Below are 13,750 nucleotides of genomic sequence, written 5' to 3' on the forward strand. Positions count from 1 at the left end.
GCGGCTGAGTGACTGAAACCCAGGTCCTCCAGTACTGCGTGGTTCTGGTGGCACCAAATCCATCTACATCCCTATTGCCCTCCTCCCTCCTAAGTCCAAACACCCAGCTCTGACTCCATGAACCTCCTTCCCTGGGTTCCCGGGAACTGACCTGATTTCTCAGTGCACTGCACTGTCCCCTCTTCTGAGGATCCCTGTCTCACCCTCCCTCCTCTGCTCTTTAAGCAGCAAAGCCAGTACCCACCCCCAAAAAACACACAGTGGCCAGAGATTGTAAAACATGTATTAAATTTCACATCCATGGTTGGGAAGCCCTCCTCACAGAGGAAAGAGTTCCAACCCTGTAACAATGGCAGTCTAGTTCAACCATCCACTGAAGTCAGTGCAGGCTGGCGGCCGCCTCTGGACTGAGATTTTCTCCTCTTTGCTGGCGGGGGCTGGCTGCAACTGCGGGAGGACACGGTGGGAATGTTAGGTCCCTTGGGGGTACCATTCTGTTTCTGGAAGGCAGCTTTCTTGAAAGGTTGCTCTGCCACCTGCTGCTTAACCTTCTCAGCCCCTGTGGTGTTTCCGAAGGGCTGGTCACAGTCCTCAGGCTTGGGTGTGGCCTGGGTCTTGGAGAGGGATGGTGCTGCAGGCAAGTCTGTGTCCATGGCCTTGGGAGGAGCACGCTGCTTCCGGAAGGCAGCTTTCCTGGAGGACTGCAGTTTGGGTGACTGTTGCTTTAGCTTCCCAGCCTCCTTCGGTTCCCTGACCACTGCTGCTGTTTCGGGCGGCTGACTACTGTCCTGGAGCTTGGAGGACGCCTGGGCCTTTGTGACAGCAGACACAGTGGACAATTCTGTGTCCGTCCCTTTGGAGATGCCATTCTGCTTCTGGAAGGAAGACTTCTTGGGATGCTGCTGTTTCTGCAGCTGTTGCTTTGCCTGACCAGCCTTCTTGGTAGGTGGGCTGCCACTCTCAGACTTGGGGGTCACCTGCCCATTCACGTTGGGCAAGTCTGGGTTTGTGGGGGTGGATGTTGCAGAATTTCCTGTGGTTAAAATTAAACAGTTTGAGAAATAAGGCCCATCACTGGGTCATGATCATCAGGGGAGCAGGAAAAGCAGAGATATTAAAGTAAGGAGACTTCCTGGGTGCCACGTCCTGCTCAAGTGTCCCACACAACAGGGGCAGCACCTAAGAGCAGATCACCCAGATTCAGATTACTTAGTTTCACCTAGCCTCTACTCAAGTTGTATTTGAATCTGTAATAAAGAGAAAATACCATTACCCATCCATGGGCCAGAAGGTTTTCAGAGGAAGCTGTGCCCCGTGGGGGCCAGCAGGAGGTGAATCCTGAACAAACTTGAAGCACTGGGCTTCTCCTTTAATCAGAAAAGACATTTTCTTCCATGCAGCTTTTGATGAGATACAGAAAAATAAGAAGGCACACAGAGTAACTAAAAACAAGCTAGTCTTCATGAATGAAGACTGACATATTAAATATGTATCTTTAAAGTTACAGCAATATATATATATATATATATATATATATATATATATATATATATATATATGGTCCTTTGCTACTTCTTGAAGAAATGTGTTAACATTCAAATGTGACTCATGTTAAGAGGCATTGTTTATAGAGAAAAGTCACCAAGTTTGTGTGCAAAGACATCCGCCTCTCCCTCGTCCAACTAAGCCTAGGGTAACATCCCAGGAGGCACAGCCCTCAGGTTTGTTTCAGAAAACCCCACCCTGGCCTTTATGGCCCAGCCCAAACTCCCCAAGACAGCCAAGAAAACCATCTGCAATTAGTGAGATTGCAGAGAACTGACGGTTCTGCGGAGTCCTGCACCAGCCCAGTGCTGATGAGGCTGAGATCTGCTACCAGGAAGGCTGCCCTGGGCCAAGAAACCACACCCCCACGGAGAGCATTCACTGCTGACAACTGCAGCCACCTGGCACAACTGAGGAAAGGGCTCGATCCACGCGAACCCTTTAACATACCCAACTGGGGTTCAGGCCTCGGACCAATTCTAGCTGGAATGAAAAGGATCGCTCACCCCAGCATTCAAGGCTAAGCTAGGGGGGCAAGGACCCGCCCTTCCCTGCAGCCACACTCCAAGGCCTCTGGAGGAGGAAAGAGCAAAGGTGGAGATGAAGAGAGCAAAAAACAGATCGCTTACCGGTTTGGGACTGGGGGATAGAATTGGAGAATTTCTTGAACTTGGCAATAAAGAAGCCATCCATGTTGTGGGTGTGAGGGTAGAAGCGGCGGGTGGAGCGCAACGTGGGGTGGAAGCGCCTTTCCCGGAAGCGGGTGAAGCCCTCCTGGCCGAAGTCCAGGCCGGTGGGCACCAGGCGCACATTTCTCTTTTTCAGGGCATAGTCCACCACCCACTCGTTCTCCTCCACCTGACGTGTGGGGGAGACGGAAGGAAAGCAGAGCTGGAGTTGAAGGGACGCTGAGGGCATGGCAGCCCCAGGCTAGCTCCCTCCCGCGCCCCAACAGGCCTCACCATGATGGAGCAGGTGCAGTAGACGAGGTAGCCCCCCGTCTTGGAGGTGGCGTTGACAGAGTCGATAGCACTCAGGAGCAGCTCCTTCTGCAGGTGGGCACAGCGTAGGATGTCCTTCTCGTCCTGCCCCCAAGACAGAGAGATCCAGGCATTGGAATCCCAATGGGAGGCTTTGGGAGGAGAGCGCTGCTGGCTGCCCGGGGGGCCCCCTCCCCCAGCTACCCCCGCAAGGCTTCTCAGCTGGTCCCCCACCCCCTGCACCTTGTTCGTCTTCACGGCAGGGTCCTTGGAGATGACCCCGGTGCCACTGCAGGGAGCGTCCAGCAGGACTCGGTCAAAGCCGCCCACCACCTGGGGAAAGGGGAGGTGAAGAGGGTAGTTTGGGCAACGGAACCATACCGTGAGCTTCCCAGGGGCAAGTCTCAACATCCTGAGGTCAGAAGTGGGGGAGGAGAGACACCCAGTGGGAGCCCCACCTTGGGGAACTGGCGCCCGTCGTAGTGGCTGATGATGGCATTGGTGACCCCCAGCCGGTGCAGGTTGCCCACCACGCTCTTGAGCCGCTCGGCATTGGCATCGTTGGCGAGGATCACCCCTGTGTTCTTCATGAGCTGGGCTGAAGGGAGAAGGGCACGGGGCTCAGCTGCAGCTTTTCTGCCTCCACACCTGCTGGGCTTCCCCTCCCCCTGCCAGCGAAGCCTCAGCCCTTCCCCAGGAAGCCATGTTCCCCGCTGTCCACCCAGTCTGTGCTGGGCCCTATGATGAGCAAACCTGCCAGGGTGGTTTTTCCATTGTTACTCAGCAGCCTCAGTTATTCTTCCAAGCTTAATTAAATGGTTACAACTAACTGTATGTAACGGTTACTTGTGCACACACATGTAACTCTCACGATCCAAGCAAGACATAAAGGCCAACCCGTGCACTATCACCTCACCATTCTACAGAGGACCAGGGCCTTGCCCAAGGTCATGTGGGCAGGAAAAGGCACCCATGGGGCTAGAGGTGGGCCTCCTGGGGCTGTTTCTTGAGTGCCCTCGAGTCACTGACCCCACCCCTGCTTCCTAAGGATGGGTCCTCGCCCTGCCGGCCCCTCCTCTTACCTATGTAGCTGGTCTTTCCTCCAGGGGCACAGCACATGTCCAGGATCCGCTCGTGTTCCTGGGGTGCCAAGGCCATGACAGGCAGCATGCTGGAGGCCCCCTGCAGCATATAGTGCCCAGCCAGGTACTCAGGCGTGGCCCCTGCGGAGGAGAGCCTGCAGGTGACGCGCTGGGACGAGGGCAGGGGTGGAAGGGCTCTGGGGCGGGGCACACTCACCAATGGGCACCGAAGAGTCATACACCACGAGTCCTGTCTTGGACCACTTGCCCAGGGGGTCCAGATTAACTCCACGATTGATGAGTGCCTAGAGGTTAAGACGGATGAAGGTTTTAGAACCTTGAAGTCAACTCTGAGAGAGGCTGGAGACGTGAAGACGTGGCCATGTCAGAGGCCTGTGGCACCACAGCCCTAGAGCTCAGTCAGGATGCAGTCGGCACAGATGGGAGAAACGAGCGTTTCTCCCATCTCTCCCCGTGTCTCCCCTTCCTGGGCCTCAGGGGAGGTCTGAACTCCATTCCCATGGAGCAGACTGCCAGCTCCTGCTCTTTCATCTCCTGGAAGCAGAACCCAATTTTCCAAGAGCCTCAGCCCCCTTGCCATCAGTTGAACATTACTGGTGACAGAACTTTAAAGATAGCTGTCGGGTTACCTAACACCAGAAGACACGCCACACACAGGGCCACACCACTACCTCTAGACCCCAGGTTATTAACCTGGAACCCTTGGAAATGATGAGCTTCAAATACTGCTTGGGCCTGTGTGTCCTGTCTTTTCCTGCAGGCAGGAATTACGGTCTCACCAGCTTCCCCATGACTGATGAGACAGACAACTCCACCCGTCTCTCTGTGAGGCAGCACTTCCATCACCGCCCAGTCACAGGGAGCAGAGGCTGAGGGGACGAACTTCCCACTCCACAGGGGTCCTCAGCCCTGAGCCGGCAGGTTGACCCAGCTTGGCACCAGGCCTGTCAAAGTCCGCCCCCTGGATTGTGGCAGTAAATGCTAAGGGTGGTATGCAGGAGTCCCTGGGTGCACAGAAGTCACTGCCTCCCACCCCTCACCTGAGCAAGGTCCCGGCGCCGGGTCTTCAAGGTGTTGGTTCTGAGGGTGATGGGCCGAGGCACCTCGTTGGCTTCCAGGAACTCCACCAGCTGAGACAGAGGACGGCGGGAGGAGGGGGTCAGGCTGGCCAACGGGCTCCACCAGGAGAGCAGAGGGCCAAGAGGCCAGCTACCTCCTTACACGGGGGAACAGGAAGGAAATGCAGGAACAGCATCAGGGACGAATGAGTGGGTACCTCGGACAGAGGGAAGAGGTCCATGAGCTTGCCCAGCAGGAAGTCGCCATACGAGTAGTAAGTGGCCAGGTCCTTGCGAAGCCGCTGCAGGTATTCCGAGCGAGACCGACCCTCCTCCCGCTGAGTCCCGAAGTCACGCAGCACACCCACTATATCCTGGATGCGTTTGTGAACACGCTGCAAGTCTGGAGCCTGGGTATGTGGGCCCATTAAGGAACTGTTTCTGGGTGTGTGTGTAATGGGGAGGGGGGATGGCAGGCCTAGAAACCCCTTCTCACAAACACATCCCCCCACACCCTGCTCTGGAAGGATATCCTGCTCCACCTCCCCATCAGGGGGCAGCAGAAAAGGCTCCTCCTCATCCACATTGATCTGCAGGCCTCCTTCAGACTCCTCGTCCTCTCTGGGGCCTGACTCTGCAGACACCTGCTCCTCTTCCTCCTCTTCGTCAGTCTCCTCCTCGCTCCACTGGTCCCTGCACACAGGTCCAGGAGCAGGGTGGCTCACAGATCAAAGCCAACACCTCCTCCTTCCTTGAGCTTTCCTCCTCCCCAGCTGCTGCCTACACTCCACCCGAAGAAGAGTTTCCACAACTCACCCAGCAACCGCTTCCTGGGCCTTCTGCTTTCGAGCAGCCCTTTCAATGGGCAACAACTGAAAAGAGAGACAAGTGGCTGGAGGTACAAAGCCGGCCCATCCAGCAGCCCACAGAACACTTCCCACCTGTTTCCTTCCTAAATACAAATCTAACTCGTGCTCCCACAAAGAAATACAGATCCTACAAAAGTGACTGTATGCTTCGCACAGTATTTACCATTGTTGAAATAAAATGAGGGATTCAAAGCGTTCATTATATTGGTCTTCCCACACCATATGTACACGGGGTGGGGACAAAAACTGCCCTGAGGGTGCCCGTTTCACTGTATTTCCCTCCACACTTACTCTACGTCATTTTTCACAGTTAAAACCACGATGCATTTTCAAGTTTGCCTCTTGCCTTTCTCATTCACAGTTAGAACACAAGCATTTACACAGACATATTGGCCAAATGTTGATTTCACATATGAATGAACTTTAATTCACTTAAGTAAACTGGACATTTTGGAAGCTTCCAGAGTTTTGGCATTATGGTCCACATGGACGGTGCCTAGAAACTTCAAAATGGTAGCTCTGTAGAGAGGAGGGGGGTTGTGGGTGAGGGGTACAAGTGGACACTTTACTGGATTTTGCTTGAACTTTTCTAATGACACAAATATATGAACTGTATAATACGAAATAACTTCTTATACTTTAACAAGTAAACCTTTGTCTACATTCTGGATCACGAACCTAAGGTGGAATTGCTGTATCAAAAGGAAAATCTCATGTTTCAAAGTACTCTATCCCTATGGCTCTTCTAAACTTGCACATGTGCCGAGAAGAGGTAATCGGTGCTCTGAGACAGTGATGGCGCACCAAAGTCCCTTTTCTCTACTCAGGCTTACCCTCATCACTGAGAGACAGTCAGAGCGATCTGCAAAGACTCTAATAAAAGGCAAGGATCACTTCTGGGAGACCCAGAGGGATGGAGCTCACCTCTTCACCGCCATCCTCATCTTCATCCTCTGAGTTGGAGCCAGCTCCATAGTCATCTACCATATCGGCATCACTGTCCTCGGAGCCCCAGAGGTCCTCCTGGTTCACCACACCGTGCCCTTCAGAGTCTTCCTCCTCCTCCTCTGCACTGCTATGGGTTGGTGCTGGGCGCTTCTTGCCTCGAGCAACGTTAAATAAGGACAAGGCTTCCTTCTTACCAGGTGTCTGGACAGCTCCTGCAGAGACCCCAAAGGGTTTGCAGAATCCTAGACCGGTGGCAGCCATACACTGATGGAACCTGCCCTCTCTACCCCCGAGAATATCCTCTGGCTGTTCCTTTCATGTCAGAAATGCTCAGCAAGTCCCTCCTTCCCCAGGACCCAGAGGACTCCTAACGTAGCACCCAGCTCTTATTTTCACTGACCTTTTGGTAGCTTTCCAGGCAACGGTTTGGCCCCAGGGGACTTATTCGTCTTAGGGGCTTCAGCAGAGCCCAACCTTCTCTTGGCTGCCCTAAAAACACATAAGAAGTGGAAAACGGAACACACCTCCAGGCTCTGCCACCTCCCAGAGTAGGGAAATGTGACAGTCCCCAACAGCTCTTCCCATCAGCTTGATGATTACACAGGATCACATGCTGAAAGACGAGCAGGACCGATTTAATCCATGTAATGTAGGTCTGGACACACTCACCTCTTTCGAGCACGACTTGACAGCCTTTTAGAATTTTCATCACCACCTGTTTAAAAAACAAACAATCAAAATAGGAGATTACAGGAGAAACAACTAGGATCTAGTTAAAGGGAGTAAACGGTAACCCACTCCACTGTGCTCTGGGGGTTCCCTGGTGGCTCAGACCCTAAAGAATCCGTCGGCAATGCAGGAGACTCAGGTTCAGTCCCTGAGTTGGGATGGGGAAGGGAATGGCAACCCACTCCAGTATTCTTCCCTGAAGAATCCCATGGACAGAGGTGCCTTGCAGGCTACAGTCCATAGGGTGACGAAGGGTGACAGAGCACACACACCATTATGCTCTCCCAAGAGCCGGCTAACAGATGCCAAGGAGATGATCTCCATCTGGTTGTTCACCAACCAAATCCAAACTGGGCCTCCCTCCAGACTGATTTCAATGGCATCATCACCATTCTGGTAACACCGATTCTTTCTTCTGTTCTTTCTTTTACTCTCAACTAATCAGTTACCAGGGCTTCCCTGGTGGCTCAGTGGCAAAGAATCCACCTGCCAATGCAACAGACACAAGTTCAATCCCTGGCTCGGTCCCCTAGCAAAGGATGTGGCAATCTACTCCAGTATTCTTCCCTGGGAAATCCCATGGACAAAGGAGCCTGGCGGGCTACAGTCGATGCGGTACAAAAGAGTCAGACACGACTGAGGCGACTAAACAACAATACAATCAGTTACCAACCACAGATTCCACGACTGCTGCTGCTCATATATTCTCTAAATAACTTTACATTTAAATCCCAGCTCTTTGATAATTAACAATTACGGACAACTGAAAATTGTCTGCAAGTTAAACTCTCAGCATCCACTTTCTAAGCAGCACCTCTCTCATAGGACACTGTGGTGATATGAGCTCCAAGAGTTCCGCACAGTGTGGAGCACTTGCCAACACCTCAATTAATCACATCTTTTACACAATGATGGACATGAACTACCTGCCCCTTCTCCCCTCCCACCCTGTCTTCCATGCAGTAGACAACCAAGTATTATGCAGGAACCAGATTTGTGGTTATCATCTCCATCCCCTCCACAACGCAGTTCACAGTGACTGGACTGCCCCCTTCCCAACCTCCACTTGCTACAGTGCCACCCATTTTTTCCAAAACCCAACTTCTTTACAGAATCTTTTTAAACCCTCTTAACTCTATGGCTTGCCCCTTCCTGGGAACTCCCTCAACGTTGAATCACACCTGTCCTTGCATAGCTTCTTGTGTCCCTGCTGCATCTTCCCTAAGTTCTAAATGCTAATGAGAGTATTTCATTCATACTAGTCTTCTAGTAAATCATTACAAAGTTCTATTTGAACAGAAAATGAACACATAGACCAAAAAAGCGAAAGAGTTAAGCTATGAAGGAAGAATAACGCAAAAGCGGGAGTATCAGGAGGGGAAGCACGCCTGACCCTTACCTGCAGGCAAGAATTTGGCGAGTTCGGTCTCTGCACCTTTCTGTTTCCGGGCCTTTCGGCCCGGCCCGCGCTTCTCCTTCTTCGTAGGGTCCAATTTGCGCCCCATGGTCCTGGGGAACACAAAAACGGGAGATGATAAACGTGCTGAAAGGGAAAGGCAGATCGCAGACGATCAGGAAAGGACACTAACTCCATCAGAACCTCGACTCAGCAGCCCCCTAGCCCCTCGAGGCCTAGCCAAACCTCCACTCCACGCTGAGCCCCAGGCCCTGGGTCCCACGCCCCAGGTGCCCCTCCACACGTCCCAATCCAAGTCAGCGTCTCACTCTCCCTCACCTGACTTAGTTCAGACTCGCCCGAAGCCTCGGCTCACCTGGAAGAGACAAGCACGGAGTTCCACGTGCGGCTCGGCCAGGAGATCAGACGCCACACCACGGAAACGTCTCGCGCAGGCGCACTGCGCGCCCCAAGGTCCCACCTCTTCCGGCCTTCCGGTCCGATGAGGAAGCCGGAACTTTTGCTCGCCGGGCCGGCGCGAAGCCGGGCAGGATTCCGGAGTGGACCGCTCCGCTCCGCTCTCCCCGCAGGCGGAGAAGGCGGTGCCCACGAGGCGTCTTCGACTTCCCCGCCCTCCACTCCCGGCGTGGGCCTTTGGCCTCGTAAAGTTCATTTGGAAATACCGCACCCGGAAGCCGCCCCTTCCCCTCGAACACCGGCGCTAGAGCTGCGCCCTCCGCCTGAGGTTGCCCCGAGATCGGCGGCCCCCACGCCTGTGACGCGGGAGGCCTCTTCCTTGACGGCAGGACCCGCGCTGCCCCTCAGGTAAGGGTCCTCCCTGCCCAGGTTCCCGTCTTGGAGGTCGGGAGGAAGGCATCTCGTGTCCGCATTTCACCCACGCAAGTTAACAGAAAAACCGACTAAAGCTTTGCTGCAAGGTGGCGCTCCGCTGTTAAAATAGTGTTCCAGCCTGGTTCCACCTTCACAACACTGCGAGGAAGATCCTTTCATTTTATGCGTGATATCCCTACAGCTTGGAGAAGCCTGCTTCCGCACGGTCGCAGAGCCGGGAAGCCCAAGATCAGGTTGTGAACCGCGGGTGGCGGGGCGGGCGGCTGTGCACAGGGGACGGCGTCCTGCCCGGAACACGTGCACAGATGGGGGAGTCGATTCTTCCGTGGACTCTGATGATACAAGGAAACCCCTATTCTCCAATTACAGGTGTCCCAGGGCTCCCGTCACTCACCCACCTGCACCTACACCCACACTGAACCAGAGCACTAAAATACAAGGAAACTTTTATTTTGTTTTCATCAAGAAATCTGCTTTTTTTTTTTTTTATGCTTTTGGTTCTTTTTTTTTTTTTTTTCCACTTTATTTCATTCTAGCCACTCGGGCTGGAGCCGCTGGGTTCCTGGTATTAAAAAGATGCCAACAGAGGTAGCTGTGTCTCGCCCAGGGGCCCGGCCCACTGTGAATACCCCCCAAAAAGGAGAAAAGAAAACACAAAATCAACCAACAAAATAAAACGGAAGGAGGAAGAAACTCAGATCATTTTCTTCAAGCCTGGCGGGAACCCACAACAGTACGTGTTGTAACAGTGTTACAGTGGGGAGAAGCCAGGGCCCAGAAGGCCAGCCCGCCAGCTCCCTGCAGATGGCGCCGGCGCTACTGCTGCAGTCTCTCCAGCAGGAAGGGCACCACTGCCCCTCACTCCCTCCCCTCCCCTAGTGCTCGGGGGGGCTGTTCCTCTACAACTTAGAAGATGGGGCAGAAGGAAGGAGAGGGTCTCTCGGGCGCCCAGGGGAGAATCTGGGCAAGGGAAAGTGAGGAAGGTCACTGCTCAGCGGTGGAGGTGGTATTTTCCATCTGGGTCTTCACTGCTGCTGGGCTACCTATAGGAAGAGAAGGCCAAGGGAGTCAGAGTTCCAAGATCACAGCAACCCACCAGATCTGAAGAGAACTCACTGGTAAGCCCACCCCGCTGCCCAGCCTGTAAAGCTAGGGACAAACAGTAAAGTTTCCCACTTCCGGAATGGCTCTGTTCAACAGCTGGCCAGAGGAAAATGGTCCTATACCTGCTGTGGAGGTGGTTCAGGCGCCCGGTTTGCCAGGCGACTGAGAATATTACGCTCTGACATCTGTAGCCTCACAGCAACTGGGGGGATTCGGGCAATAGTGGCTGGGAGTCGAGTCACATCGGCTTTCATGTCACTCAGCAGTTCTTCTAGCTGTTTCAGAACTGCATGGGGAGAAAAAGAGGCGGTGAGCCGTGGTGGTCAAGACCCAGGTCTGTCCTCCCATATGGGGACCATCCCTTCCCCCTAGTACTTCTCAGAGACCGAAACTGATGTGCTGGAATACTGTCATTTGTCACTGAGTCACCTGACCTGGCTCCACCACGTATTTCTTATTCCTCATGTTCCAGTTCCAGCTGCCCGTGAGTCTATGATTTTAAAGTCACCTGTTCCTTGATCCCTATTGTCTTATTTCCTCCACTTCTTGAATAGTTATTCCGTTTCCTTTTCTCATCTTTCCTCTCTTCTTTTGGAGCTCTCCCTTCTTCCTATATACCAGCCTTCTTTCTGTCCTTTCACCCTCCACCCCCCTCAGTGTCTTAACTTTAATCAGAAAATGAATGTTGAAAGGGGTCTAGAACGTGACAGGATATTAAATCACCTGAAATTACCTCTAAACTACCACAGATGAAACTATGTTATTCTGCTTTGTTTCCACCTCCAAGAACTTGAATATATTCGAGTTAAGAGGCAAAGAACTACTATCCTTGATTGCCTCTAAGATGTCAGCTGCCTGAGGAGGAAGGCGAGGATCCCGCGCATACCCTAAGCTCCCAGACAAAGGGGCTGGATAAAGGCTGAGGCTGGAGGAGTAACTGTGTACTGGGGAGGGGCAGAGAAGGAAGAGGCCAGGTCGGCAGGAGGCAGGGGAGCCACTGGCTACCTTTGTGCAGGACTGCGTTAGCTGGCTTGTTTCCTGCCATGGACTCCTTGGACAGGTGCTGATGACTCTCTGCCAGACACTCCACCTCAGCAAAGCGGGTGTTTAGGGCCATGGAAGGGTGAGAAGGGTCCTCTGACATGTTGAGGTAAGCTGCCCGACGCAGCTGCTCCTCAATCACCAGGGCTTGTTCTAAGAGCTGGACAAGAGACAAAGAGGAGACGGCAATCAGACTGATGCTCACTCCGCTTGCTTCTGACGAGCCTCTCAGAACCTGTAAAGAACCTCACAGATGGATGCTCCCTCCCCCTCATCTGGCAGTCCAACATTATACTACGCCCTTTTTTACCCCTCTTTGGAGGTCTGTGTTTTTAAAAGTTCTTCACCCTTTACTGATTCACCCTTATACAAAAATGATAAATATTCAATTTAGAACATAATGTATAAAGAATTCAAATCACAATTCCACCTCCAAAAGATAATGTTAGAGGTTTTCAATTACGTATGTTTTTTACAAAATTAGATCCTATATACGTATTTATATTGCTTTCACTCAAAGTTACGTAGTTAAGTGAAGTCACTCAGTTGTGTCCGACTCTGTGACCCCATGGACTGTAGCCTACCAGGCTTCTCCGTCCATGGGATATTCCAGGCAAGGATACTGGAGTGGGGTGCCATTTCCTTCTCCAGAGGATCTTCCCAACCCAGGGATCAAACCTCGGTCTCCCACATTGCAGGCAGACACTTTACCATCTGAGCCACCAGGGAAGACAAGTCTTACGTAGTAAAACTCGATAAATAAAATATGACTTTAAACGGTTGCATGACAGTCATCCTTTGGATATAACTACCCTATCACTTAAGTTGTTTTACTCTTCAAAAAATTATTCCTGTTGTTTCTTTTCTTTCACCTCCATATCTCACTCCCATTCCTTTCCTTCCTCAAATAGGCAATCCTTTTAATATACCTACTTTTTTGTGGGTTTTCTTGAGGATAGTATTGTTTCATGTGTGTTTTCTAATTTACAGAATGTTTTTCTGTACATTATAAAATTCTGTTTCCTCCTTTCCCCACTGCGTATCTTTTTAAACAGTCCATTTATGTTATAGAAATGTATTTTGTTGCTTCTACCTGCTGCTGAATGATGTGATGTGAATCCACATTTTACCTACCCACACACCCAGTGTCGAATATCTTTGGTTGCCTCCAGACCCCACCACCAAAACTCATATTGCAACAAACACTTGACATGTCGCCTGCTGGAGCTGTGTAAAAGGTCCTTTGAAACACATTCCAAGGGAAAGAATGTTGATACTTGAGTCACGAGGCTTATTTTACTCAATGATCCTCTGGTTCTTAAAAAGAATGAATCCATTAGAGATCAGGAAAAAGGAGAGTATGAGAATAATGGACTGTTGTTTCTTCCACAAGACCTGCCTACATCAAGGTCTACTAATTTATGCTCAAACAGACCAGACACCTACCTTCAACTTATATACCCTGTCTCCTTCACCAGCTCCCTCCCTCTTGCCCCAAACTATAAGCTTTCTCCAGAATCAGCCTTCTCTCGCACCTCCCAGCATCAGCCAGCCCCTCTATGCAAATGGGATGGTGCTTCTCAAACCTGTACCTCAGGCACCGACTGTTCTGTTCCCACTTGTGCATGGCTGATCACTTTGATCCCACTTGTTGATGGTGCTGGGGTATTTACTTCTCAAAAACACCAAAGGACTTGTCTAGAATGGAACTCTTTTCTACAGACTGCTTGCTCTCCTCACTTCTCTGATCTGCCGATTATAATTTAACTTTCTCAGCAACTCAGACTTAAAACCTCAGTTAAGAGTCTCACTCCTTTGTATCTCAAATCCAGTCAAGTAAGTCAGGGGTCAGCAAACTATGGCCTGTGGGCCGAATCTGGGCCACTACGTTTGTGGATGACCCAAGAACTAAGAATAGGTTTTTGGCTTTTAAATGGTTGGAAAAAAATCAAAGTAATAGTTTATAACACTTCATATAAATTATATGAAGTTCATATTTTAGCATCAGTAAATCAAAGTTTTAGTGGAGCACATTCATACTTACTGGTTTATCACATACGGCTGCTTATATCGCTACAGAGTTTGTCTTACAAAGGAGCCTGAAATACTCTGGCCCCTTAACAGA

At 51.5% G+C, this 13,750-nt stretch overlaps 2 protein-coding genes across 11 annotated transcripts in view; both read right to left on the bottom strand.

Annotated features, from left to right (window-relative positions):
- Positions 1-265: 265 nt before the first annotated feature.
- NOP2 (NOP2 nucleolar protein) lies at positions 266-9,154 on the bottom strand. 3 transcript variants are annotated; one of them, XM_045165265.1, is made up of 16 exons: positions 9,005-9,154; positions 8,632-8,741; positions 7,173-7,218; positions 6,904-6,992; positions 6,480-6,715; positions 5,503-5,558; positions 5,219-5,379; positions 4,905-5,104; positions 4,669-4,758; positions 3,825-3,912; positions 3,608-3,748; positions 2,984-3,123; positions 2,769-2,858; positions 2,508-2,630; positions 2,175-2,403; positions 266-1,033 (listed from the first exon to the last, which is right to left on the bottom strand). In XM_045165265.1, the coding sequence occupies exons 2-16, from the start codon at positions 8,735-8,737 to the stop codon at positions 363-365; spliced, it is 2,466 nt and encodes an 821-aa protein (XP_045021200.1). In that variant the 5' UTR covers positions 8,738-8,741; positions 9,005-9,154; the 3' UTR covers positions 266-362. The 3 variants fall into 3 exon arrangements, with proteins under 3 accessions (XP_045021200.1, XP_045021202.1, XP_045021201.1); XM_045165267.1 differs by having other exon boundaries at positions 8,632-8,775; XM_045165266.1 differs by having other exon boundaries at positions 8,968-9,154.
- An 827-nt stretch (positions 9,155-9,981) lies between these two features.
- CHD4 (chromodomain helicase DNA binding protein 4) overlaps positions 9,982-13,750 on the bottom strand; it is a 29,495-nt gene continuing 25,726 nt past the window's right edge. For 4 of the 8 annotated variants that reach the window (XM_045165261.1, XM_045165263.1, XM_045165260.1 and 1 more), the window contains exons 38-40: positions 11,587-11,785; positions 10,707-10,870; positions 9,982-10,523 (exon numbers count right to left, since the gene is read on the bottom strand). In XM_045165261.1, coding sequence (XP_045021196.1) covers positions 10,506-10,523; positions 10,707-10,870; positions 11,587-11,785 — 381 coding nt within the window. In that variant the 3' untranslated portion in view covers positions 9,982-10,505. Of the gene's footprint in view, positions 10,524-10,706; positions 10,871-11,586; positions 11,786-12,805; positions 12,943-13,750 lie in introns of those variants that run through there. The other 4 variants (XM_045165262.1, XM_045165259.1, XM_045165257.1 and 1 more) reach the window with 2 other exon arrangements.

Source organism: Bubalus bubalis, chromosome 4, assembly GCF_019923935.1.
Source record: "Bubalus bubalis isolate 160015118507 breed Murrah chromosome 4, NDDB_SH_1, whole genome shotgun sequence".
Classification (NCBI taxonomy): Eukaryota; Metazoa; Chordata; class Mammalia; order Artiodactyla; family Bovidae; genus Bubalus; species Bubalus bubalis.

Bases quoted from the DNA above. Each gene is read 5' to 3' on its own strand.
- NOP2 (XM_045165265.1), bottom strand. From the start codon at position 8,737: ATGGGGCGCAAATTGGACCCTACGAAGAAGGAGAAGCGCGGGCCGGGC. The intron at 4,759-4,904 runs GTACCCACTCAT...CCTCTGTCTCAG, and splicing joins ACCTCTTCCCTCTGTCCGAG to CTGGTGGAGTTCCTGGAAGC. The intron at 1,034-2,174 runs GTAAGCGATCTG...TTTTAACCACAG, and splicing joins TATCCCCCAGTCCCAAACCG to GAAATTCTGCAACATCCACC.